This window comes from Phoca vitulina, unplaced genomic scaffold (genome assembly GCF_004348235.1).
Source record: "Phoca vitulina isolate PV1807 unplaced genomic scaffold, GSC_HSeal_1.0 scaffold13, whole genome shotgun sequence".
Classification (NCBI taxonomy): domain Eukaryota; kingdom Metazoa; phylum Chordata; class Mammalia; order Carnivora; family Phocidae; genus Phoca; species Phoca vitulina.
Window position 1 is genome coordinate 46,423,211 of NW_022589716.1, and position 27,928 is coordinate 46,451,138.

Here is a 27,928-nt window from a genome sequence, read left to right on the forward strand (position 1 = left end):
CCATCTCTGGCTGTGATAACAGGCTGCTGCGGCCATATGCCTGTCTCCTGGGGGGGCGCACGAGAATTTCTCTTGGGCGTATTTATACCTGGGGTGGAATTGTTGGGTTGTAAAGTATGGAATTGCAATCCTATGAGATGCCAAAATGTTTTCCGAAGGGGCTGTACCGGTTTCTCTCCTTCCTGTAACATACATGAGTCAGTGATTACGTTGGACTTAGAGGCGGGGCCTCACGAGGGCCTTCACCTTGCTCCTAGCAGGGTCTGTTGCACTCTGGCGCTTAGCCGCAGCGGGTTCTCCCTCTGGGTTTGAGGAGCTGTGACACCCACTTCTGGCTCCTGCTGATGCAGCCCCATGATTCTCAAGGCCAGAGGCTCCACGATGATCCTCTCTCTGGTTGGCTTGACCACACATCCTGTAAGGGTCCCCCCCCCAGCCTGGTGCTTGCTGACCTCCAGTGGGTTGGCCAGGAGTGCAGGGCTGGTACCCTAATTGCGGTGGGAGGAGGTGCCTGTCCTCTTACCGGTGGATCTTCCCAGGGAGACCAAAGCCTCGGCTCTGAGTTAGCTCCACGCCCCTCCCATGGCTGCCTTGCCCATGGGAGGAGAGCTCCCCTGGAAAATCTGGAACAGACGAACTCACGAGCTGCTGTGCATAAATACGACAGCCTGGTAAATAGCCAATTGCGCCCTGGATCTCTGTGGGAATTGGGGAGCTGAGCCAAAGCCCAAACCAGCGCCCTTCTCCTTGTGCTTTCATCTCTTCACAGTGTTGGTTTCTTTGGCAGGCCAGCTGTGTGGCCCGTGGGGAAGGCAGCTACCTTGGAGGGCGGGGAGGCACCTCCAAAGGAGCAGAGGTGAGAAACAAGGAGAGCTTTCGGCTTGTCCAGAAGCCCTCACAGGGGTTAGGAGCTAGGAAAACCGAAGCCGTGGGCCCCCGCCGCAGACCCCTCACCGGAGATTCCAGGCGCTGCTCTCACAGGGCAGATGGCCAAGTTGGGACCTGGGCACCCTGAGGTCTCGTGGAAACCGTGTCATCATTCTAGACTCGCCTCACTGACCTGTGCCTTTCAGAAGCCAGGGGAACTGGTCTGATGTTAACACCTGTATTCACAGGCCTGCCTTTTCAATAACACAAGCCCCATCTCTTCCCTGGTGGTAAAGGTAAGATGTGGCTCACTAGCTCCGCTACCCTAAGGCTTCCTGTGGACGTCGCAGCTTCTGTGGGTCTCTTGGTCTGCAGGGACAGTAGATGCTGCTGCAGGCTGGTGTCTGAGCTGCGGGCTGCCCTCCTCCATGTGGGGGCCTAGCGGGTGGAGGCAGAGCCAGAGACCAGGGCCAGGACCGCGGCCAGGACTATGTGTCCTTCTTCATTGAGCAAAGTCTCTGGTTCGCTGCCTCTTCCGTCCACCCCACCCTGGGGGCCGCACCCCACCCTGATGACTCCCTCCTTGCAGCCAGAGATGAAGCTTCCCCTCCTCACTGCTGGCAGCCAGAGCAAAGGCCACATCTGCTGAACCTCCCAGAGACGGGTCACACCTTTGAACACAGGGCGCTCATAGACATGAGGTCTTCCGTGAATGTCTGGTGCCGTTTGCTGTGGTCACTGTAGATGTCTCTGCCCAGCCTCCATGTTCCCACTGTACCCCGCTCTCAAGTGTTTGGGAAGGCTCTCTACAGATGCTTCCCGGGGCCCCCGTGTTTGCACATCCACATGCAGTAAAGAGCTCAGCCGCTTGGCGAGTGCGACCTGCCCCGCGTGAGAGCGGCTGATGGGCGGCTCCCAGCACTCGCCTGCGCCTGCGGTGCGAGCAGCTCCCGGCACGAGCCCGGAGGGAAGGTGCTGGCTGTGTGTGCTCGCCGCAGGTTCTTCACCCTATGAGGAAGGGCTTCTCTTTTCGTCCTACCAGCTTCCGAGCCTCCCGCTTCCTGCCCACGTTTCCCAAAGAGCCGTGACAGTAAAAGCACTGGATGTGGAGTCTGGACCCCGAATCACCGCGGGGCCGAGCTCCATCCAGTCTGCCTGAGGGTCCCTTTCCTCTGCTAGAAAATGGGGCACTGGAACCCTAACTCACAGAGTCGTGAGGATCAGATGGACTAAACCCTGGGAAAGGGGCTTTGTAAATTATCAACTGCCACTCAAGTATCGGGCATTGTTATTCCCACTTTGTGAACCCTTACTCTCTCTTCCCTTACTTCAGGCTGTATGTTACCAGCGTTTTTTTTCTATAAGAAAATGAATACTAAGTAAGACTGGTTCCCTAATAAAAGGCAAGTGGGGTGTTCATTTCTTTCTATTCTAACATTAACAGGATTATCAGCCTTCTGGATACTTCCCAGCGATCTCTTTTGCACATTAATAGTAGCGTGGAAAATAGAAAGATTATGTATGAGACAAAGAGAGACTGGGATTATTTAACCATTCAACAGAGAATTACTAAGTGCTTATTTTTCATCAAATACAGTGCTAGATGTTTAAGACTACCTAAGACTTGTTTTAATCAGGTAGGGTGAGACACACAGACACAGAAATGACTGTCATGAAATAAGAATTATTCACAGAGCCCTAGAAACAGAAGATGTGGCTCCAGGGTCATCAGGAGGCAGAGAGAGTGAGGGGGAAACGTGGAACCAGGTGAGGCAGGGCAAGCAGGTGTAAGATTGACTAGTTTGAATAATTTCAGCATGCTCTGGGGCTCGGGGCTGTCCCTCGTTATCCGGTACCTGGCTCTGGGGTGCTTAGGGCAGGGGGTTAGTGCCCTGGAGTGCGAGCGCCATAGAGGAGGGGTGCTGGGGCTCTGGAGTGGTCAGTTTGCATATGGAAGCCTAGCTCACAGGTAAGTTCTTTCCCATCTCTAGAAATTGGTGAACGCTGGGAGGGGCAGTCTCTCTAGGGTCAGATCTTAAAGCATCAAAATAGAGAAAATAAAAAATAATAAAAAATAAAATAATAGTACATAGAGGTAAACAAAACTCAAAGGACGTGGGATCAAGGTCCGTGGCGCAGGGTTCTTTAAAAAGATACAAGGGAAAGAAGAATCTGAGTCGCACGTGCAAACTGTTGCTCAGTAGGCTCCGTCTACATGGTGGGAAAGGAAATGTATCACATCCACTGTAGCCGGAGTCCTGGAGTTAAATCTCTTTGATGCGTGGCCATTATGGAAATACTGCCTACAATTCATTTCAACAGGCATTAATCAAGCACCTACCCTCTGCCAGGTCTGTGCACAGAGCCCTGAGGCAAGTGCAGATGAGTAAAATGGGATCCTTGCTCGCCAGGACAGCCTGGTGAATATGGGGTACATGCATGCTGGACTTCCTCCTTAGTTCGTGTCCATAGCAGACATCACTAATCACGCACAGCACTCTCTTCTGCCCAGTCCAGCCAGACTCGCCTTAGAATCCTCCACCGCACAGTACAGTGGGGGGGGGGGGGCACTCATCGAAGCTTTTGTCTGTCACCCTGGCTCCAGGGACCCTCAGGGCATGGGGGAGGGATGGTGCTGGAGGAGAGAAAGAAGGGAAAGTCTCATCAACTCACGTGTGACAAAGACAAGCAGTGCTTTGGGGGAAGGGAAAAATCACATCTGCTTCCAGGGGATCACAGCTGACTTCATGGAAGTGATAGGATTGGTGCCTGGTCTTAAAGGGTTTTGCTCCTGGCCTGGCGCAGGAGTGAGGGCTCCGCCGCAGAGGGGCTGGCTGTTCCCTGAGAGGCGCGAGGCAGGAGGTATGGGTGTGCTCTGAGGAACAGTGAGCAGGGGGGTATCAGTGGGGCTATAGGAATGTTTCTCTCAAGGCAGAGGGACGTGTTGGAACCTTTAGTGGAGGCCCCGAATCCTGGGCTGGAATGTGCAGACCGAGTTCTGGAAAGTGGGGGATGTCTGGCCACTGCAGGATCAGAGCAGCTTCCAGAAGCAGAGCAGGGCAGTGCAGAGCCGGTTAGAGCTGGGAGAGCTTGCGGCGGGCAGGGAGGCTAGTCAGGAGGCCGTGGCTGGTGAAACCCAGAAGGGGCCTCCCCCTCCCCCGCGCAAGCGACCGATTCAGGAGGCTGTGCCTCTGGAAATCCAGAAGGAATCGGGGATTAGCTAGCTGTAGGGACAGAATTAAAGTCAAAGACAACAGTGCTGTTTGGGCCTGAATGATGTGGAAAGACGATGGGGCCATGGAGCACCATGTGGAAGCCAGGAGGAGAGCCGGTCTGCAAGCAGTTTTAGGAGCCACGGGACAATCGGGAATCTTTTGGACCAGGGGCTGGCAAGACGGATCTGCAGCTCTGGAAAGAGCCAGGAGCCAGAGACTGTGTAGCTAGGAGACATCTACACTCGCAGGAGAGCCAGAGCATGGGAGCCACGGACAGGAACGAGGGCGAGCTGGGGGAGTGCCCGGGGCCTCCTGCACGTAATCTGTAGAAAGGATAGGCAGATACTGTAATGCTTAATAACAGGAGCTAACTCCCAAATAAGCGGACTGAGCAGAAATCCAGAAATAGACTAGATTCGAGTGAAAATGGGAACTGTCGCATATGACAAGGATGACCTCACAATTCAGTGAAGTAATGAAGGACTTTTTCAGGACTTTTGTTAAGACAATTAAGACCCATCTTCATTTTGCAACTCAATAGAAGTGATGGTTGCACAATATTGTCAGTGTCCTTCAGGCCACTGAGCTGGACGCTTCGAAGTGATGCATATAGTTTTGGGTTATGTACATGTTACCACAAAAAAAGAAATGAAACCATACAAGAACTCACAACGTATGACTGACGACACCCTTTAGAACCCTGAAGTGGAGAAAGCCTTTATAACCAAGAATCAAAATTCAGAAGCCATAAAAAGAAAGGATTTATTATTTGGCTATTTTTTTTTTTAATTTGGCTATTTAAAAATAAGAATCGCCTGCACAGCTAAACACAACATAAATGAAGTTAAAGGACAAAAGACCAACTAATATAGAAGAAGCTCTTAAATATCAAGACAAAATGCAAGACAGAAAAAAATAAGCAAAGGGGCGCCTGGGTGGCTCAGTCGTTAAGCGTCTGCCTTCGGCTCAGGTCATGGTCCCAGGGTCCTGGGATCGAGCCCCACATCGGGCTCCCCACTCAGCGGGAAGCCTGCTTCTCTCTCTCCCACTCCCCCTTAATTGTGTTCCCTCTCTCGCTGTGTCTCTATCAAATAAATAAATAAAATCTTTAAAAAAAAAAAAATAAGCAAAGACATGAATTCTCAGTTCACCACAGAAGAAATACAGCTGGGTCTTGAAGAATGAGATGTTCAAACTATACTTTCTCCCCTGTCTTATGGGTAAAAACCCAAACGCCAGTCGACACGCTTTGTTGGTAAGCCTGAGAGAGACGGCCTTCTCCCATACCTGGGTGATCAAGTCAAGCCCGGATATCCCACGTGGAGGGGAATTTGGCAGAAACTACCTAAGTGACATGGGCACGTACCTTTCAACCAAGGAATCGGCATCTAGACATATACCCCGAGGGCACCCCTTCACCAAGGTGAATTAGAACACCCCCAGGCTATTTATTATAGCCAGCTATTTAATAAACAAGAGATTGGCTAGCACACAATTTTCAACGAGACACTTCTTGCAGAAACTTCCATTCATTCATGCAAAGGGATACCACGCATTGCAACGTATTTTTGCAAAAAAGAAATGCTTCGAGAGAAAACCAGAAAATAATTAAAATGGTTAACCATAGGGAGCAAGAGAGGAGAGGTAGAGTAAGTGGGCATAGAAGTAAGACTACAGGGGTGCCTGGGTGGCTCAGTCATTAGGCATCTGCCTTCGGCTCAGGTCATGATCCCAGGGTGCTGGGATCGAGCCCCACGTCGGGCTCCCTGCTCAGCAGGAGGCCTGCTTCTCCCTCTCCCACTCCCCCTGCTTGTGTTCCCTCTCTCGCTGTGTCTCTCTCTGTCAAATAAATAAATAAAATCTTTAAAAAAAAAAAGAAGACTTCATTGGATGAATCTTTTTATAAATTTCTAACTGTTGTACCAGGTCAATGTGTATCCATTCAGAAAAGAAAATTGAAAACCAAAACTTATAGCTGGAAACAAATTTATTTTGAAATTAATAAATCTAATTATATATCAAATTAGTAACATAAGCACACAGAGGAAATAATTATGACATATCTGCAATAACTTGAAATTTAAACACAAGACTCTGGCATATCATTACTGAACTATATTCTAAGGATAGGGGGCAGGGAGAACTGGGAATTATTGTGGAATGGGTGTATCAGTCCGCTCTAGCTGCCATGACAAAGCACCATAGATGGGGCAGCTTGAACAACAGACATTTATTTTCTCGAACATCTGGAGGCTGGAAGCCGAAGATTGAGGTTTCGGCAGGGCTGGTTTCTTCCGAGTCCTCTCTCCTTGGCTTGCAAATGGCTACCTTCTGTGTCCTCACATGGTCTTTCCCCTGTGCGCATGCCCTTGATATTCCTGTGTCCTAATCTCCTCCGCCTATAAGGACAGCAGTGGGATAGGGTTAAGACCCACCAGAATGGCCTCATTCTAATTAGAATTAGATTTAATTAAATCACCTCTTTGAGGGCCCTATCTCCAAATGCAGTCCCATTCTGAGCTACAGGGGTCTCGGACTTCAACATAAGAATTTGGGGGTAGTGGGGGACACAATTCAGACCATAACAAGGAGTATGGAGTTTCAGTTCGGGGGAGTTCTGGACGTGGATGGTGGTGATAGCAGCACAGCACTGTGAATGTACTCAAGCCCACTGAACTGTATGCTAAAAAGTAGTTGAGATGGTAAATTTGGTGTTGTGTATATTTTACCACAATAGAAAAATAAAAATAAATTTAAGGAGGGAAAAAAACCCTCAGGGGTCAAGGGAGCAGAGGGTGCCATTGAGAAGGTGACAGCTGGTGGGCACCGGGCACCACGTGACGGTCAGAGAGGTGGCAGGGCAGGGGCGGGGCGCATGGCGGGCAGCAGGACAGTAGGGAACTGGAGCTTGCCCTCTGCCCAACGACCTGAATTTGAGGTGCGGGCAGCCTGTCAGTTCTAGGCAGTAAATCCTTACCCTTTCTATCTGTGAAATGAGTGTTGCCATCATTATTCCCTTGACATCTGCCCCCCCCGCCCCCCCACACCGCAGAGGGGGCAGGAAGAGTTTGGGCAGATACCCTGGCTGCGTGGCCCCTCTTCTCTGGGAGCTCTTTCTTTTTTGTGATTTTCAGACAGTCGCGTGAGCTGCTTGCAGCCTGAATAAGGAAGCTGCAGCCGCCAGCACACTGTTTCTATAGCGACTGATGTCCTTCAGAAAGGGAAAACGTGGAGAGACCCTAAGAAAAGAACAAGGGGAAATGAACAGCACAGAAATGCAACAGATCATAAAATCCAGGAGGAATACGCTGTGACCTAGTTTTATCACAGCTTCGTTGAGACTTCTGGCAAACACACTTGACTATTTTATCTCATTGTGTGTTTGTCAGATTGTCATCACTGAAAGCTGTAAAGTGAGGTGACAGGATGCAACACTGTACCTGGTGAAAGGCAAAAAAAAAAAACCCCAAAAAACCCAAACAAACAAACAAAAGAAACACAACCATGAGGATTAAGGAGCTGAGAAAACCCCAAGAAAATTCTGAGTCCCATCAATTTCACTCCCGGCCACTTGGTAGAAAATCAGCCTGGTGAGACTCTGTGCACCTGTCCTTTCTTCCTTGGAAACAGCCACAAGGAAAGCATCCTGGCTGCGTGGACAGGCTTTGCAACGTTTACATCCTGGCTTATCACTTCCCGGCTGTGTGGTCTTGGGCAAGCTCCTTAACCGGTCTGTGCTTCGACTTCCGAAGCTGTAAAACGGGAAGAGAATTCCCACGAGGGACAGTGGTTGGAAAGAGAGGATTCCATGGGATGATACATTCGGGTCCTCGGTCAAGAGTGGCGGGTAACTGCGGCGGGGAAACCACTGAGCTTGCGCAGCAGACGGCCTCCCGGTAACTGCAGGTCTCTCATCTCCCATCCCTTGCAGTTGGCCACGGACAGAGCGAAGGAGACAGGATGGTAGTGTCTGACTTCCAAGTTTTCATCAGGGACGTGTTACAGCACGTGGATACCATGCAGAAAAACTACCCAGGGCTTCCTGTCTTCCTTCTGGGCCACTCCATGGTAAGTAGACCACCGAAGACCCCGCCCAAATCAAGCCCGGTCCCCAGCCTCACTGTGGGTAGGAGGCGTGAGAACCCCGTGATGAAGGAGAGGGGCTCCCCACCCCATCCGTTCTCTGCCTTGCTGACACACCCCCCTCTGCGTGCCCTGTACTTGGAGCTCCCGGGCAGTTTAGTGCTCGGGACAAGCCAGGTTCAGCGTCCTGGAGACAGTCCCAGAGGGGGCTTCCCGTCGGGGCCCAAGGTGTCAGGAGGCTGCCTGCCTGTCCTTCCTGAGGACCTCTGGTGCCGGGCCTCTTAGGAAACCAATCTTTTTTTTTAAGCTCTGTTAGCCCCTCGGTGCCATTTCATAGTGAGGCTCCCAAGGGCACTTCTCCCTGAAGAGCCATTTCTCAGAGTGGGGACGGCTTTCAGTCAGCGAGAAGCCCAGGGAAAGTGCCCAAACCCTGGGTGCTTGCTCCCACTTGTACAGTACAAATGGGAACTGGGGGTACAGTCTCTCCCAGGGAAACAATTCCTTAAAAGTCATTCAAAATCTTTTCCACCTTTTAAATGTATACGATATCCTAAGAATCAACCAAGTATAATCTTTAAATCCTCCACCTGCAAATTGGTGGCACATCTACCCCCGGACAGCCTGACAGGTTGGCTGGCAGAGAATTTTGAACTGATGAAATGTGAAGGTGGGGTGCAGCGGGGGACTTTTCACTCTGGGGCAGGGCTTCCGCCCCCTTTATCGCAGCCTGTCTTGCTTCCTGTGTTTCTCTTACCTGCCCGGCCTCTGTAAGCCTTTGTGATTTCAACACCGGCTTCCAACTACCCTCAGCTTCAGGCCCCCAATCAAGGCCTCATGCTTCTAGCACCATCCATGCTCGCTAAGTATTTTTCTTGGAACCGAAATTTCTGGGACATTGACCGAACCAGGGGGAAAAAAAAAAAAAAAAAAGTAGAGTGATCTCTTCTTATAATCCGATTACAAAAACAAAAATCTCATATTAAGGCTGACGGAATGGATGCATTGGGGGTCTGCCAGCTTTTGGCTTGAAATGAAGTAGGAATGTGTTGTTTAACTTGCAGCCCACAAGCAGGAACCTTATTTATATCTCTCTGAAATGTTTGCTCTTGGAAAACCCAGAGGAAAAAAAAAAACATGTGTAATAAAATAATTGCAGATCCAGTTTATCCAACATTCCATGGTGTCTATTCCAAGGTAGACCTCCCCAGGGCTCCGGGCCAGGCCTGCAGCTCGGAGGAGTGCGTTGATGGTGCCTATTAGAAATACGTGTGCTGGCGGAAGCCGGCACCCAGCAACCCTGGCCTGTTTTTGCTTTGCAGGGAGGTGCCATCGCCATCCTCACGGCCGTGGAGAGGCCAAGCCACTTCTCTGGCATGGTCCTCATTTCGCCTTTGGTTCTTGCCAGTCCTGAGTCTGCAACAACTTTCAAGGTAAACGGACTTCCGGTTCTGGGCGAGTCCTGCAGTGCCTGGGACCTGGGGCGTCCACCAGGACGTCCTTTTATAGCTAGAGTCTGGGGGAAAGGGTCAAAGTCCGTTTTTGGACTTTCATGCATTACTGTGTGAAGGTTTGGACAAATATCAAACATTGTTGCCACTGGGGTTCCATAATTTCTAAAGTCAGGTGTGTTTTGTTCCTTAGAGATGAAAGAAGAATGATTTCCTGTCTGTGCATGTTTTATTGGTGAAGGTTAAACAGGGAAAAGGTGACACGGGTTAGGAATCCAGCAAAATAACCTTTGTTAACAATCTGTGTTCAGGGCTTGGGCTGATTTTCATTGAATGTTTGCCAACTTGAACCAAAAGTGCCCAGGGAGTGGAACTGCAGGCAATTTCTAACGGTGACATAGGGGCGAACTCACGGCAGCTCTGCTCTGCTCTGGCCCAGAGCACTTTTCCCTCTGACTCTAGGGATGGATCCCCTTGTTTTAGCCATCATTTTGTTGTCCCGGTTATACTGGTAGGCAGTGGCAGGCGTGTCCATTCTCTTGGCTCTGGGACTTCGAGCTCCTTGGACACGGCGAATGAGCACAGGCATGAACTACAATGAGCCTACTTATACATGGATTTCATAGTGCTGTAAATATATTTTCTCTTCCTTATGATTTTCTTTCTCTTTTTTTTTAATGATTTTATTTATTTGACAGAGAGAGAGCACGCGCACAAGCAGGGGGGAGGGGCAGAGGGAGAGGGAGAAGCAGGCTCCCCGCTGAGCAGGAAGTCTGATGCAGGGCTGGATCCCAGGACCCTGAGATCGTGACCTGAGCCGAAGGCAGACGCTTAACAGACTGAGCCACCCAAGGCGCCCCTCCTTATGATTTTCTTAATAACAGTATTTCTTTAGTTTATTTTATCGTAAGAATATAATGTATGATACGTACAACAAACAAAATATGTGTTAACCAACTGTTTATATTCTCAGTAAGGTTTCCAGTCAACAGTAGGCTATTAGTAGTTGGGTTTGGGGGGGGAGTCAACGTTATATATGGTTTTCAACTGGGCGGGGGTTCGGCACCCCTAGCCCTCGAATTGTTCAAGGGTCAGCTGTACTACCTAGGAGCAGAACAGGTGCTTTCTCTCTGAGAAAGGAGATGAAAGCATGGCATCACAGGACTGCTTGTTGTGAACGTGGGTTGTGAATGTTATGGACCCATCCTTTAGGGGCATGGGGTTTAAGAGAGTGCATAACTGAATGAGAGTGGAGAATTCCAACCCCATGGATCCCCAGGGAAAGGTTAATCTTATGCCAATGCCAGGTGGGGCTGCTGTCTGAGCCAGTTGTCAGGACTCTCAAAGGACTCAAAGGGTGAGGTGGGGGTCATGGGGCCATGGGGAACTGGGTAGCCATCAGCCCACGGCTTACCCCCCTTTCCCTGGCCTCACCGTCAAACGACGGCAGGACATTTAAATAATTGCCTTAGCTCTGATGCTTCCAGTATTCTCCTGAGGACCCAAATAGGGGAGCATAGGACAGGGAACGAAACCTTATAAAAATGTCTTCGAAGTGTTTCCTCCAGCCCACGCCAGAGATGGGTGGGCAGGTCCTGTGTAGAGGCTTTCCTTTAGATAGAGAGATGTCACCAATTTGAAATGGAGACAGGCTGAGCAAGAGAGAAACCTGGAAGTACCTGATAGTTTAACCAGAGAACAATGATTTACTTAATTTGCAGAAGCATAGAGATACTAGCGTCTTTGAATTTTACCCCATTTGAAGGCAAATCACCACTGACTTGTTGAAATCAACTGTCATTAGTAAATTTCAGGGCTGTGTGGGAGGACAGCAGTGGAGGCAGAAGCCCCCCTGCCTATGCCATGGAAAGAAATGAAGGTAATTTCCAGAACCACAGGTAATGCACAGACGGGCTACTTCATAGTCATTGACATGTGCAAGAGGTTGCGTGACCTCCTGGACGGCTCCCATCATGACTGTGATTATATAGCATGAGGCCAAATCACTCAAATCGAGGGTTCTTTTCCAAGTAGAACAAGCAAGACCAGGGTCACAGCGGAGAGGGGAATTCTCATGGCACCCATGTGCTCTGATTCAGGAAGATTTACTCAGTTCAGTGAGCGCCAAGCATGTGCCCAGCTTTCCTGTGTGTTATCGCCCTCGGGAGAGGCTGTGCCCTTGTTTTGTGAATGGGAGCACTGAGGCTTGCTCAGGGCGAGTGACTCGCCAGGATCACACAACTTGAGTGATTGATCTGAATCCAGGGCTGTCTGCTCTCCATCTAGGATGTTTCCCCACAGAAGAAAATAGGTATTTTCTGCCATGGGCATTCTCCGTTAGAGACCAGCCAGCGACCGTGGGGCTTTCCAGATAAAATGCACAAGGGGGTCATGGCGGTAGGGCCCAGAGCTGGGCCACAAGGCTCCGCCTCAGAGTCGCTAGCAGAGGTGGAACTTGCAGGCGAGGCTGCCAGCGTGACCTCCCGGAGCCCTGCGCTAATAGATCACCTTGTCAAATCAGGAACCAGCCGTCCCTGGGGGTGTTGGTCTCCTCTTGTTAACCAAGACAGATTGGATTTCCTGTTGCCCCCAGACCTGAGGACACATCCTCCCCACCATGAAATCTGTTGCTGCCCCTGGATCTTGGGCGATTTTGACTGACAGAGTCTCTGATTCATTTGCCTCCCCGCCCCCGGGTGACTTGATTACCCTGCGCACATCTAGTCTCGCGTGACAGCCTTCCTGAAAGTGTCTCATAGAACCTTGTGTAAAATTTAAACATCATTAGAATAGTACATTCGCAGCGTTCAAACTCTGAAAGATGAAGAGGGGATAGACAGCAGGCAGTCTCTCTGCCCAGTGGAGGCGGGGCCCGAGTCCATCCACTGGGACGCATGGGCACGCTCCATTTGTTCCTGTGTTTTATACAAATGAGAGTACCTTCTCTGTGCTTTCCGCTGGCCTTGTTCTTTTGGCTGGCTTGTTCGTTTTTGTGCGTTTGGCTTTAATTTGGCTGTTTTACTCTTGTGGCTCCTTCAGGATTATCAGGAATAGTTCATCCCATCAGGATTAACAGGAATAGTTCAGGATAGGTCCTGGATTAGGTGAGGTCTCCGTGACAGACCTCTGAGATGGACGGCTTCCCAGAGACCAACCCCACCTGAGAGAGTGGAGGTGGAGGAGGGGGCCTTCCCGGGGCCAAGCGACAGAGCACAAAGCCGAGTCCTGGCCTCGTGCCTCCTCTCCCGGAGCTCAGCCCGTGGACTGTACCAACGATTTGTTTCATGGCAACAAACTCCTGCTGGAGAGATTCCCCAAATCATCAAAGTGGGCAGCAATGAGGCACCCGAGTCTTTGAGTATAGACAGGCACGTGGAAGGGGACAGCCCCCACCCCCTGGAATGTGGGAACACCGATCCCCCTGCCAGACCGCACCGCCCCACACACACCCTGCCAGACCTGCACACATCTGGTCTTACCTCCATGCTCTTTTTTCAACAAGCTGGGGTATATTTAGCCTGGAGAATAGACAAGGAGGACAGAGGCTTCTGGCCCCCAAAACACTGTCTGTGTAATTAGAATGTGATTGCACAAGGGAAGGGACAGCAGGAGAGATTTGGAAACAGTATCCAGTGTATCAGAACAAGCCTCAGCTGCTTATGAGGCCATTTCCTGGGGATTATCTCCATGTCCCACACCCTGCGGGCAGCAGGGCTAGAGTCATTCCCGGGGAACAGAGGCGAAACCCTTGGCTGCCCAGCTAGTAGGATGTGTGAGTTAGACTTGGGTGTCCTCACTTGGCCTTGCCCTGGCCTAGCATGCAGGACTGGAGACAGGTTGCAGAGCCACTCACTTTTCCAGGCAGGGGTGATGAGGAACACCCGAATTCCCCCTGGGCAGTGCCTGGGGTCAGGGCAGGGGCTCAGCCTGCCAGGAGGGTAATCTTCTAAATGATCTTCTTTGCCCCTTGCCTGGAGGTTGTCCCCTGGGATCCAGGGTCAGGGATGCAGGAGCCCGCCCAGCACTTCCAGATGCTTCCACTCCCCATCAACCTGGCCCTCGGTGCATGACCCTCCCTGTCTCAGTTCCTTTCCGCCACCACCCAGTAAGGAGAGAAAGTCATTCCCAATTCACAGAAGAGAACATGAGGCCAATTGTCTTGCTCAAGGTCAGCTTGTGCCCCAGCCCTGGCCGGCGAGCAAGGCAGGATGCTCCCTTTCACCCCAAAGCATGCCTGCCGTCAGCTTCGCTTGACTTGAGCGCATTCTCATCTGTTTGTAGTCACTGGGCTCCAGAAGGCCCTGGGGACAATCTGGGGGCTGGGGCGGAGGGGAAACAGGAGGCAGCAGGGGAAATTGCCACTCTTTCACACTTGCTGTAAAGTTAGAATCAGGGACCAGGACTTAAACTACCGTCCTGAACTGGCCCGTGAATCTGGCAGCTCTGATGTGCCTGGGGCGGGGGTGGGGGGGGGGGGTTACCTCTGTCCTGCAGCTGCCTGCGCCATCGGAGCTGGGGGGTTCAGACTTCTAGACGCTTGGCATTCAAGGAACGAGTCGTCTCTCCAACACATCTTTGGGGAGCCCCTGCGATGCGTCAGGCACGGGGCAGACAGCAGGGAGCACCGGCTGCCTCCTCCCCAGCTCTGCTTACGGGAAAGGCACAAGGCACTTTCTAGTCCCAGCTGGCCTGAGGGTGCATTCCTCCGCCACCAACAAATTCTGGGCTGACCCTTGCACGGATGTCACCCTCACAGAAGGCCTGGCGTTCTGGCCCTCTTTTGCACAAGTCAGCTTGCCGGAGCCACTTTTGAAGATAGCGATTATAATTCCCTCCCTCATGTCAAGTCTTTCAGTGGCAGAGGCTTAAAAATGATCTTAGGGAGCCATTAAAACCTTTTGGATCAATAGAGGCATTTGTGCAAGTCACTAGTATTTAAAGTGATGGGCGCCGCACTTCATCCAGGAACGCCCCAAGGGCATGTCAAGGGCCGGTGACACACTCTAGTCCCTTGCTCATGGGGAGGTGGGCCTCACTTCTGGGAGAGTTGTCCTTTTTGGGGGGTGCAATAGTTTGGGGTTCTGGCTGTGACCGTGACGTTTGTTGCAAAGCTGCAGGTCACACTTTTCCTGAAACCTTCACTCTGAAAAACATCAGCAGGTGCTCTCTCTTCAGTCAGCCAAGGAGTATTTTTGAGTTTCTCCTGGGGCCAGAAGCCAGAAGGGCAGTTAGGGAGGAGCTCTCTGGGAACCAGGTCTCAGGTAACCTCCCAGCAACGCTTCGAGGTCTGTTTCATTGTCCCCGTTTGAGAGATGAAGAAACTGAGGACCATAGACCTTCTGGGTGATTCAGAACCAGAGTTTGAATCCAAATTTGCCTGGCTCTCAGTCTTCTCTTTCTGGGGCTGGGGGCTGGCAACTTTGGGCCCATTAGCTGTAGGTCTTTGCCCCCAAATTATCCTCCAGTGGTAAGACCTGGGGTCCCTGCTGAGTCAGCACCACTGGGTGGCACAAACCTGACTTAGCCTGAGGGGGTCATGATTTGGGGGGGAGATCACACATCAAGGGGGGCTGTCCGGGGTTGCCCCTTCCCGGAGCTAGACCCGAGGCTCTCTCCACACTCCTGCAGGATTATCCGAAGAGACTGAGGGAACTGGCAACGAGGTTATTCTCTTCGATTCCAACTTCTTTATGGGTGAGCAGCACCCCTCCCTGGCACCTCTGCTGGCTTCTTTTACCTTCCCTTGGAAGTAGATAGGGGGCTCTCCCGGCTGGTGGGGATCATGGTGGGACACAGCAGCAGCCACCTAGGAGCCTGAACAGAATGGATCCTCAGGGTGTGGGCTCTGTCAGGCCCTTTCCAGCCCCGCTCTTTCCTTACTACATGGCCCTTCCTTACTTCATGCCCCCTTCTCAGCCCTTCTGGCTCTCTGCATCACACCAATCAACCCGCTGCCCCTGCTCAGTTCATTTTGCCCTGCCTCACCCTTTCCTCCCCCGTTAGCCTTTAGGCTAAAGGAATAAACAACCCCTGAAAGAACAGCAGGGAAAGGGAGTATCTTTTGCAACTGTTCCAAGCATCCTGCCCCTGCAACCTTCTTGGATTTTTTTGTGGGGAAGAGGCTAATCACCTAATTCTTTTTTTTTTTTTTAAGCCACATTATTGTCATCAAAAGATTTGCCTTTACCCAGTTGGCGTCTTGTTAGAAATGTGGTGTGAAACTTACCATGCAGCTTTAGAAAAAGGGCTGAGGGTCAGGGCCGTCCAAACAGCTTTTATCGTGGCTCCTTCAAAAGGGCAGCATGCCCTTCAGAGATATCTGTGTGCCACCCCCAACCCTGTCCAAACCAGGATGGGACAGGAGCACTTTCTCTACTCTGACTGAACGCTGGAATCACCCAGGGAGCTTAAAAAAAAACAAAACTATTGACACCAGGGCCCCATCTCAGACTAATTCCATCAGAACCTTTCAGGGTGGGTCCTGGGAAGAGGCATTTGTGATGGCTGCCCATCAACCTTCACAGCCCACAAGAATGCCCTGGGGTCCGGTGACAATGCAGCCCTTGATCCAATAGGCCAGAGTCCCCAGGAGCTGCGGTGCTGCGAGTGCTCCTGGTCCAAGGACCACACTTAGAGCAGGGAGGCCACGGACTATCAGGAAGGCAGAGGGCCGGGTGGGGGTGCCGTGCCCACCGCCAGTGTGCTAACAGGATGGAAGGACCAGAAGATTCCAACAACAGTGCTGTCTTCCTGGGAACGCAGGGTGCCACAAGTCGCTTCAAGGGAATCCCTGAAGTCAAGAAGTCTCCCTCACAATTTTCCCTCCCTGGGCCTGTGCCATGAATGGTGTGTCGGGCCTCTCCACGGACTCTCCCTGGTGCAAACTCACACCCAGGGTTTAGCAATCTCTTGGCGCCAAGGGGGAACAGTCTCCCTTCTGTTCTCGGGGTGACGTCCTGCAGAGTTGAGTGCCGAGGCACAACCAGGCTGAAGAGAGAGAAGGCCACAGCGTCTCAGCCTGCCTTCCTGGAGGTCTGCCCCCTCATCTGTGTTGGTGACTGAGTCACTGACTCTTGTTGCTCGGGCACTGGAGTCGTCCTGTCGTGAGCTGGTCCTTTTCGGCGCATTCGCCCATCCTGGACGCACCAGTGCCGGCCCCCTTGCGGGAGCAAGAGTAGCTGCTGCCCTGTGAGTCCTTGTGGGGGGCGCACAGCCAGTCACATCCAGGCCGCCACCGGCCACCTCCCGTCCTGAGCCCGGTGTGCCCTTGCCCTGGCTCCTCCTACTTGTTCTTTGGGGAAAAGGCCTTTGGCAGCTGTGGGAGGGAGCAGTCTCCCCAGTGCTTGGCCCACTGGACTCGGAAGGGGGAGGCACGGCCGCCGACTGATCTGCCCGTAACTGGTTAGTCTCCTCCAGAGACCAGACCCTGCCATTGTTCATTTGGGGATTTTTGTTTGTTTTGTTGTGTTTTGTTTTTTTTTAAGATTTTATTTATTTATTTGAGAGAGAGCACGAGTGTGGTGAAGGGGAGGAGAGGGAGGGGCAGAGGGAGAGAGAGAAGCAGACCCCCCACTGAGCAGGGAGCCCGACCCAGGGCTCGATCCCAGGACCCTGGGATCATGACCTGAGCCGAAGGCAGACACTTAACTGACTGAGCCACCCAGGCGCCCCGGGCATTGTTCATTTTGTACAAAGGAAATACTTCTCCAGAAACGGCCCTCCTCTTTTATTTTTCCTCCAAGACTCTTTTCCTAAAAGCTTCCTTTAGCTGCAGAAAGTTCCTCTGTTAAGAGAAAGTGAAGTGTTCTCTCGGAGAGAGGACAGTGCTCCTCTCCAGCAGGTGGAGTCCTTCCTGGCCCTCTGGTCCCCTCCCTCAGCCCTGTGAATCCAGAGCAAGGGCGGTGCGAGCCACCGCGCTGCCTTTTCTGGTCCTTGTCAAACCTAAACCGTCAGCATCTTCTCCTGGAAATGGGGGTCTTGGCACTTTGGGGCATAAATGTTTTGGTTTAAGAAGCACCAATGGCAGGAGCATAGATTCAAAGATGAAGGTAAGTCTGTCTCCTCACCACTGGCCTGCCCCTGTGGGCTGGGGCCGCGCAGAATCAGGTGATGGCCACAAACATAAATTGTTGGCAAAAAAGGAATCAGGCGGTGGGCTTAAGGCTCTGGCATGGATGCTGTGTGGGCTCCCTCCTTCACTCCGCTGTAGGCCAGCGGGGCTGCAGAGCTCGTAGGCCATCTAATCTGGGAATGGGTAGGAAACTGAAGGGTAGAAAAACAGCGGTGTCCTCAAGCAGACTGGGCCAGACCAGACGGGCACACAGGCCAAATGTGTCTGGTGATTCCGAGGCGTGGCAGGGCCACACACGGTCAACCGTCCGCCCTCAGGCCCGGTGAGGGAGCCGTGGCAAGAGTCACTGAGGACGGCAAGAGGTCTAGACGCCCATTGTGCAAGCTTTGGGCTACGCATTAACTTCTTCCCTAACAATGTCGCCCTTGGGCCAGTCCCACTGGAAGAAACAAGTCCCACAGAGGCCGCGCTCCCGATGCCATCGGAGCCCAGTGGGGGCCATGGGGCACAGCGCTTTACCTCCCCACCATGTGTGGCAATGCGCGCCTCATCTGCTATATTTTCTCTTCATTTAAACTTTTTCTTTAACCTTTAAAAGCACAGATCCCAACTCAGGTTCCCAGAGGAACCTCCAATTCCTGGAGTTCATAGACCTTTGGAAGCACCCAAACCCTTTCCTTTGTCAGAGCTGCCTGAACTCCAAGCTGTCCCGGTCCTGTGCTCGTCTGTGGGGCTGGCCCACGACCCCGCCTTGACTCTTGATCCCGCCCCACAGGTCCTGTCCATCCCATGAGGCCGCAGACTGTGTGGCCGAGTCCAGGCCCTTCCCCAGTGCTCCAAGTTGGATTCCCTTCTATTTCTATGCTAGACGTCACAAGTCAGCTCAGGGCTCGGCGTGGTGCCTGGCACGTCGACGGCAGCAAGTTGACGTGCATGGGGTTTGCTGGCTTGGACCGCAGGGCTTGGGGTGCAGGGAGCGAGGCTGGTCTTTGAGGCAGGGAGCTCCCATCCTTGCCTGAAGCATGGAGAGCTGGCCGTGTAGATCTCAGAGTGGTTTGATGCACCTGTGTTCCTTCAGGAGCAAAGCGGTTTTTTCTTCTCTGCCTGATCCCTGGCCTGATCCCTGGCCTGATCTCCCTGTCCAAGAGACAGTGGTGTGAGGTGACATCCTGTTTGTACAGCCCGAGGACACAGGACATTTTATAGCTCTGAGTGCCAAGGGGGTTGGTGGGGGCATACAGCAATGTCTCCACAGAGAGCCTCAGTGGCCGTCGTGTGTGGTCATCCACAGGAAAGTGGAGGCCCCCACTTACACTCATACGGAGAGAGAGTAAGCAAGGCCAGTGGCCTGAGAGGAAAGCGCAGTCTCGCCCAGACCCTTGCCCCCATTCCCAGCTGGCCGCGGGGTGCACGGCTGGGCCCCGTTTCCTTGTCTGTTCAATGAGGATGAACCCCCACCTCACGGCATCTGTGTCAAGATAAAAAGACCGGGCACCTACAGCTGTATGCAACACACCAAAGATTGTCACTTGGTAGATGTTAGTGCCTCGCCCCCGCCGAGGGTACCGAGGGGACGTCACCTCTCAGCTCTGTGATGTGCGCCTTCCACACAGACCGAGAATTCACCACTCACCATCTTCCATGCGATTCTAATTTCAGCGTGTCACAGCCCACTCGTAAAATAGCATCTCTCACCCCTGAGTGTCTGTGCACAGTGCAGAAACGAGAACAGCCCCCCTCTGCAGGCAGAAGTGTGAGATCCAGGCTCACACTGTTCCTGGGCAAACACCACATCCTGCCGGAGAGATGGGGTGGGGAGGCGAGGCTTGTTCCTGCATCGGGCTCAAGTTCAAGGAGCATGGATTAAGCACCTACTGTGTGCCAGCTTACACAGTGGCCCTCAGGAGGAGTGCCAAAGTCCCCACTGGCAGCTAAGGAAACAGAGGCTCCACTATGTTCAGATCTTGTGCCCAAGTGCTCACGACTGCACAGCCAGGGATCAGATCAGGTCTCTTTCCCTCTGCCACACATCTCCTGATCAGACTGGTGACTATTTCTGTTTCCCTCCAAGAGAAACCAAGGCAATCCACAGATTCTTTCCGATCAAAGCAGGCTCCTCTGGGCTCTTCCGAGCTCCCCCATTTCACAGGTGATCTGGGTGATTCTGTTCCTGCTGTGTATTTTTTTTTTTTTTTAAGATTTTATTTATTTATTTGACAGAGAGAGAGACAGCGAGGGAGGGAACACAAGCAGGGGAAGTGGGAGAGGGAGAAGCAGGCTTCCCGCCCAGGAGGGAGCCCGATGTGGGACTCGATCCCAGGAACCTGGGATCATGACCTGATCATGACGCTTAATGACTGAGCCACCCAGGTGCCCCCCTGCTGTGTATTTTTAGGAACCCCAGAAAAGTGACTTGTGCCTAAGAACTCAGCTGGGCAGCTCCTGCAGAGAATTCCAAACCACAAGCGATGAGGGACTGCAGGGAGGGCAGCCACACAGGATCCGGAGCAGGCAAAAAATAGACATGGCATTCCTGCCGTCAGCCACGGCGGCCCACCTCCCGCCCGGCTCACCCACGGCACAGATCCGAGCCAGACTAAGTAGAGGCTGTCTGAATCAGAGCAGGGGGAGTCCCGGGCTGTTCAGCCTTGGGAAGCGAACCTGGCTGATGTTCAGCTTGGGCGTCACTTTCCTTAATTTATTGTAAACTGTCCCGTGGGCAGACCTGGACGTGGATGCCACTGAACTCACACCCCCTGTTTTCCCCTTCCCACTAGGTCTTTGCTGCGAAAGTTCTCAACCTTGTCCTGCCAAACATGTCCCTGGGCTCAATTGACTCCAACATGCTCTCTCGGAATAAGACGGAGGTGAGTCTTTCTGAAAACCTGGGGGGACCAGCCCCGGTGGGAAACTGAGTGGTAGTTCCATCCATGGCTGTCTCCCACCCTTTCACTGAGGCCCTGCGTGAAGTGATGGGGACATGAAGATGCATGAGGTGCTGTGTGGCTTCAGGATTGGGCGGGAAGGGACAGGTGGTTATGATGCCCCAGCTGTAACCTGAACATGCAAAGGAGCAAATCAGATGAAATTGTGTGAATCAGCCAGGTCTCTTGTGGCTGCAAGTGACAGAAACACCACTCAAAGTGATTCAAGCAAATGAGGTATTTATTGGTGGATGGAACTAAAGGCTTCAGGCATGGCTGGATCCAGGGGCTCAAAAGTCTTGTTCACCATCTGTCTCTCCCCAACTCTCATATCCCCTGGTTTGGCTTCATTCCTAGGCAACCTTTCCCAAAGTGGAAGCAAGGATGGCCACCAGCAGCTTTACCTAAGCAACCCCAGCAGAAAGACAGTTTGTTGAAAAGCCAACAAATGTCTCAGGACTGATTCTTACTGGCAGACTGTCCGGGCCTGACTTATTTTTCAGGAAAAGGAGTGGTGTTGACCCCATCCAACCTCATGGGTTCAGCGTATAGAAGGGCAGTTCCTGGGGGCAAATTGGGATGATGGTAGCAGATTGGATTCAGACCAGGCTGAAAGTCATATGTCTATGGCTTGGGAGGTGGAAGCTGGTGCCAGAGCTGGAGGGGCTTCAGAGGAAGAGGGTTCCCGGCAAAGGTAACTGTGCTGATAAAGACCTGGCACAAAGGGAGGACAGCCCGTTTGCGGAACAGTCAATAGTTCGGTTCAGCCACAGCAGAGAGGGCAGCAGGTGACTGGCAAGGGGTAAACTGAGGTCAGATCATAAGGCACCTCATGAACCCCTTCACCTAAGAGCCACTGCCCTGCCAAGAATCCATCACAGCCCCCCAAGCAGAGCTGGGCTACCTTCTCTAAGAACTAAACCAGCTGAAAGGAGCTCAGAAAAGGCAAGGTGGCTTTGAGAGAGAGAAGCTGGGAGGTTTTGCTATCTGGTTAATGTCACCACCTCTGGGACCAGGCACCAAGGTCAGCAGGGACAAGAGGTCAAGGTCAACTCATGTGCCTGAGATACTGTGTCTGAGTATAGTCCAAAACCCCAGAGATTTGGATGGGTCTGCTAAGAGACTGCTCAGCGAGCTGGCCCACTTCCCATCTAGCTGAAGTCCAGCACCTTGCACTCTGCCTTTGGTTGGGGGCCGGACAGGTGCCGGGAGCTCATCCAGCCACACAGCAGCCCCCTGTTGCAGGTGAGCTGCAGGGGCTAGCCTGAGAGCTTAGGTGGATGTGCTCCTCCACCTGCTCTCCGTGGGGGCAGGGAGCCTGGTGGGCTCATGGCCAGTGGACAGGAGGCAACCCTGGGCTTCTGGAAGATACCAGAATTATCTTCAGGATTAAGCAAATCATTTTGCTACTCTTCTGCCTCAGTTTCCCCTCTTGCCTTAGGAGTTGGAAACCATGGAATCATTGGCTCCCCAAGACTCCTGGAAAATGGAGTGGGGTGCTCTGGTATTCCAGTGGCTTTCCTGGGTTTCCTCAGGACCTGAGCACTCAGGTTGTAACTTCATTGTAAAATGAGTCACTTAGAGAGTAGACAACTAAATGGGGATTGGCCTTAATGTGTGGGAAGAAGTCTTGATCAGAGGTCTGACTCCCGGACCGCTGAGGGCCACCTGTTTGTAAATGACGCTGGCAAGAGACCCTAGGGGGTGGCGGGGCCTGTAGGGGGCCCCCCTGGGATGTCCCATCTGCCTAAGTCATCCACATTCATTTGAAATTTTTAATCCATTTTTAAAATCTACAATACCTCCCAAAGCCGCATTTTGGGGCCAAATTTAAACCCTCAGGATCAAAGAATATTTGAGTAAAGAAAAAAAATTCATTTCAAAAGGCCAATCTATACAGTGAAAAGGCACCACTTTAGGACCCAGAAACACTAAAGTCAAACTCGTGCTGTTCGATCTAATCCTGATGTGTGTGAATGAGGTGGACATTGACCCTGTTTCACAGATGAGGAGACTGGGACTCAGGGGTTAAGTAGGGGTTTACGTTGTCCAAGGAGCACAACTCCTCAGGGCCAGAGCTGAACCCATCTGATTGAGAAGCCTGCCTGGCTGCCTCCTTCCAGCTACCATTGACAATCACTAAGCTTTTTCTCCTGTCTCACAAGAGCAGGTGCACACAGCCCGTGGCTGTGGGCTGTGGCCCGTGTGCGGGGTTCACTTTGTGACGGAGGCTTTTCCACCTGCTGGCATCCCGAATAATGGCTCTGGCTTGAATGTGCGATCTCTAGTAAGACCAATTATCTTTGCCTTAGCTGTGCTAGCACAACAATGAGGGGGAGAGAGAGAGAGAGAGTGCGCACACACTCCCTTTGACAGCTTTGAGATGAAACGTCCAGGTGCAAATTCAAATTGTTTATCTTACACCTGAAGGTACTTGGGCAAAAAGGAAGGGGGAAGAAAAGATAATGAAGTGATTCCAAACCCTCTTTGTTTACAAGGAGCAAATTTCAGAGCTTTTATCTCATTTTTGAGATAATGGAAAATTCCACTGAAGGCCTTACAGAAAACGGGAGTCTGGTGTGAACATAGAGCGAGCAGGCTCTTCCCCTCCCTGCCCCCTCCCCCCCGCCCCCCGTCCAGCCCGCATCCCAACCCTGTGCACCCTCATTTCTCGGGTTTCTGAGCGGTCAGGCAAAAGGGGTGATTCTTTAGAAATGCTAATCCATTTCCCTGCTGAGAAGACTCGGAGGGAAGGCTGGACTCCAGTTGGAATAAACAAGGAGCAAGAGTTTCCATCCCTCGCCGGAGAGAATCAGCCCCTCGCTTGTTGCAGCTCTGAGACTCCCTTTGAACATTCTGCCTGAGCCTTAAAAATAGCAACGCCCAGAGGGAAAATGTGTTCAGAAAAGGCACCTCCCCGGATCTAACATCAGGGTGTCTTAAGGCCCATCTTTAGCTAAGATATTTCCCATGGAACCCTGCAGCTATAAAAGCCCCAAAAAGAAAAGAGACATTCGCCTAACAAGCTCACTAAAGCAGGACCCGGTGGAAGGGGCCGCAGGCTCTTGGAAGATCTGGAAGTCTGTCTCTGGGGAAGCAGGCTGGCTCTGTCGTCCGAACGTTAAAAGCCCGACCTGCGTTTGGGCTTTACTGTGGTAAGTGTCCTCACAACCCAGCCAGGCGTCATGGCCACCAGCCCGCGGAGGGCCGTCTTCCCAGCACGTGCGAAGCCTCCAGGAATACAGGCCGAGATGCCTCATGTTGTCCCGACACCAGCCAGGGCACCACTGTCGTACCCTTCTTCCGAGTCACACACCCTAGCCCTTGTGTCCCGCCACAGCTCCCGGAAGTCAGTCGTACCACCAGTATTTGCATTTGTGGAGCGTGGGCCCAGAGAGGGCAAGTCACTCACCCAAGGACACGCAGCTACTAAGTAAGGATTTGAGCCCAGATCTCTCTACTCTGAGCCAAGTGCCCTTGGCATTAAAATCCTGAGAACAAAGAAGTTGCCACTCGGGCATTTTTTATGTTTGTCTACACATTTCGCATCCTTGGCCAGAACATTAGAGTGCTGACGTATTCACCATTCCACCCTCAACCGTGGGGTTTTCACAACGTGATGAATCCCTCCCACTCTGAGAAGCCTTGGATGTTCTAAATAGTTCTCCGGCCAAGGACACTGGGGCAAGAGGCGAAGAGGGGAGGCTGCTGCTGATCTCCTCACCCTCAAACCACTGATAACCACCCAATTCCACACGCACAGAAGGCACCGCTTTCTCTGAGCTCCAGCCTGTGAACTGGGTGCAGACTGGGAGGAAGACAGGGCTGTGATTATGATCAGACCCTCTACGAGGGGCATCTGCTGTGTGTACATTGAGGCAGTTTGTCTTTGGGACCACGTCTCTGTGTTCTATAAATACTCTGGCTGCCCTCCGAGCACATCCTGGCTGCTGGCACTCCTGCCGGTGAGGCCGTATGGCGAGATCCAGGCACCCGGATTGCTGTGAGCAGTGGCCAGCTCTCTTCCTTTCCTTCCTCCGGGGGGGCGCCGCCCTAGACCCCCGCCCAGCGTTTCAGAGGTGCCCCGCGCTGAGGATGAGGCTCGCCTGCCCCTCTTGCCCACATGGCTCCCAGCCCCGCTGCGGGGAGGCCGTATCTGCCCATGGCCCTCGGAAGGCTCCTGCCAGGTCTTGGAAAGCTCGGCCATCACTGAGGCTTTTGACTAATTGTCACCACAGCTAAAGATAGGCCTCAGCCTCCCACTCTGTCCCCAGGACACAGCCTCCCACAGAAATCCCCTCTGAGAACCGGTTATTAACTTTCCAGTATGCCCGGTTTGGTTAGCTGATTTTATTTTGTGACTCTCCATAATTCCTAGCTTACATTCCCCGCAGAGGACTTGTCTATTTAAAGCAGCTAATAATTCACTAATACCTTAAAAAAAAAAAATAACGGGCCGTTAGAATGTCTCTTGGCGTGTCTGTCTCCATATGGCAGTGGCCAGCAGGGAGCACAGGAATGGGTCTAACTCGGTCCTGTGCCTTGCATGCGAGGGGTCCGTGGACCCGCCCCCCACCCCATGTTTGCTGCTCACAGCTCTCCTCCCGCCACCAACTCTGAGAGAGGCAGGTTCCTGCAGGCAGCGGACAAGCCAGTGAGTCAGCAGGAGTCCCAGCTGCCAGCCAGACCCACGACCACAAGGTGCTCTCCCTGCCCTGTAGCTTCTCTCTCAAGTACCTTCACGTGATCCAAGAAGAAAGAAGCTGCGCGCTCGGCTGGGTTCACATGGGAATACCACCTGGGCCAAGATCTCTCAAGACACCCTCCGTCACCTCGAAGCCACCCGGGAGCTAAGATCTGGACCCCCATTTTCGTGAGGATTGGATGCAGCTGACTTGCTAAGCCTTGGCATAAATGGCCCAGCCAGACACAAGCCCCAAACAGCGGACTCTGCCCACAGGGGTCTCCCTGCCCCAAGCCTACCCAAGGGATGTTTGGCTCCCACTGGCAAACCTGAAAACTGGGAGTGTAGGGAAAGGAGCTTTCTCCTCCAGCTTTAATTATGGAAAATTTCAAATCTACAGAAAAGTCACTGTGGTAGTACAATGCCCTCCCCTATACTCTTCCCTGAGATGCACCAATTGGAAATATTCTGCCATGCTTGTTTAATCCGTGCTTAAATATGAAAATATCAATATGGATATCTATTTTATCTCTTTTAAATTTTATTGTGGTAATATACACAGAACATAAAATTTAGCGTCTTAACCATTTTTAAATGTATAGTTCAGGGTCATGAAGTACATTCACAGGGTTGTTCAGCCATATGCACCATCCGTCTCCAGAACTTTCTCATCTTCCCAAATGGAAACTCTGTCCCGAGTAAATAGTAACTCTCTGCCCCCCGTCCTCTCCAGCCCCTGCCAGCCACCATCCTACTTTCTGTCACTATGAATTGGACTATTCTAGGGCCCTCATGTGAGTGTGATCATATAGTATGTGTCCTTTTGTGACTGGCTCATTTCACTTGGCACCAAGTCCTCAAGGCTCATCCATGTCGTAGCGTGTGTCAGAACTGCCTTTGTAAGGGCCGTTGAGCTGAGCGTGTACAATGGACACCTACATTGCTTCCACCTCTTGGCTACTGTGAATAATGATGCTGTGAACATGGGTATGCAAATATCTCTTCGAGACCCTGCTTTTGATACTTTTGGGTTTATGCCCCAAAGGGATTTGCATTTCTCTAATGACTAATGATGCTGAGCATCTTTTCATGTATTTATCAGCTATTTGTGTATCTTCCCTGGAGAAGTGTCTATTCAAGCCCTTTTCTTTTTTTTTTTTTTTTTTTTTTATTTAAAGATTTTATTTATTTATTTGACAGAGAGAGACATAGTGAGAGCAGGAACACAAGCAGGGGGAGTGGGAGAGGGAGAAGCAGGCTCCCTGCAGTGCAGGGAGCCCGATATGGGACTCGATCCCAGGACCCTGGGATCATGACCTGAGCCGAAGGCAGACGCTTAACGACTGAGCCACCCAGGCGCCCCCTTTTCTTTTTTTAATTAGGCTTTTTGTGTTTTTTTGTTGTTGAGTTGTTGGAGCTCTTTATATATTCTAGATATTAACCCTTTATCAGTATATGGTTTGCAAGTATTTTCTCCCATTCTGTGGCTTGCCTTTCTACTATGTTGGTAGTGTTCTTTGATGCACAGAACGTTTTCATTTTGATGTAGTCCAGCTTACCTACCTTTTTCTTATGTTGCCTATGCTTCTGATATCATGTTCAAGAAATCATTGCCCAATCCAATGTCATGAAGTGGATACACTGTTTTGGCTGAACCTTTTGAAAATAAAGTTGCAGACACCAGGATCTTAAACTCCTGAATACTTCAACGTGTATTGCCCAAGAGGAAGGAACCCGGAGGAGGATATGTACATGTAACCCCATGCCATTATCACACTTTGGACAAGTGACAATAATTCCCTACCCCATTCTCTATCTAGACCATATTCTGATTTCCTTAGTTGCCACCAACTTTTGATTTTAAGACTTGCGATCATGTGATCTTGCTGTTTTGTGACCAGCAGTTAGGGAGGTGGTCCTGTAAGATCCCTGTAATGCCTTCCTGTTCCCCTTACTGTTTATTCAGTTCCCAGGCCTCTGAAGAGGTGGCTGTGGTGTGACCGGGTGGAGAATATGGTGGCTGCTTTTCCCCTTCTTTTGGTGACCACTCAGGAGCTGTGTGTGAGTTCAAGGTCACAATTCAGGGAATGCCACTCCAAAGGAGCAAGCAGGGTCTGCATCACTTGTGGTTGTGAAGACCCTCAGCCCTCCAGAAAGAAGCCCCAGAGACTTGTGGTGGGTTTGTGCAAACCGCCTGCGCCCACGTGCCCAGGGTCATGACCTGCCAGCCCAGCTCATGGCTCCAAAAGGCAGAGACCAGAATGTCCAGGAGTTTAAGCTTTAATAGAAAAAGTAATTCTTGGGAAAGAATGTTCAGTAATTCACATGCTCTTGGTTAAGTGGTAACTCATACACGTAGGCTGATCCTGATTAATCCTTTTTATATCCGGAAGGGAACTGCGGTGTCCTTATTTCTGACGGTTCTTGTCTAGCTCAAGAATTTCAAGCACCAAGGTTGGTCCCCTACTCCAGTAGTCATAGCCTTGGGCCTCCTGCTCAACAGGGCTTTTGCCTTCAGTCGACCGACTTGGGGAGACTTTGGGCCAAGTTAGGCAAGACCCTCATTTCCCCTCTGCCATCCTGCAGGCGGCACGTCAGGTCAGCAAACTTTCGTGGAACCCCTGCTTCGGGCCAGG

The 27,928-nt window shown here is 51.8% G+C and overlaps 1 protein-coding gene across 2 annotated transcripts in view; it reads left to right on the plus strand.

Moving 5' to 3' along the window:
• Positions 1-27,928, plus strand: part of MGLL (monoglyceride lipase) — a 114,710-nt gene that overhangs the window by 73,535 nt on the left and 13,247 nt on the right. For both annotated transcript variants that reach the window (XM_032412055.1, XM_032412054.1), the window contains exons 4-6: positions 8,014-8,150; positions 9,485-9,595; positions 20,462-20,551. In XM_032412055.1, coding sequence (XP_032267946.1) covers positions 8,014-8,150; positions 9,485-9,595; positions 20,462-20,551 — 338 coding nt within the window. The remainder of the gene's footprint in view (positions 1-8,013; positions 8,151-9,484; positions 9,596-20,461; positions 20,552-27,928) is intronic.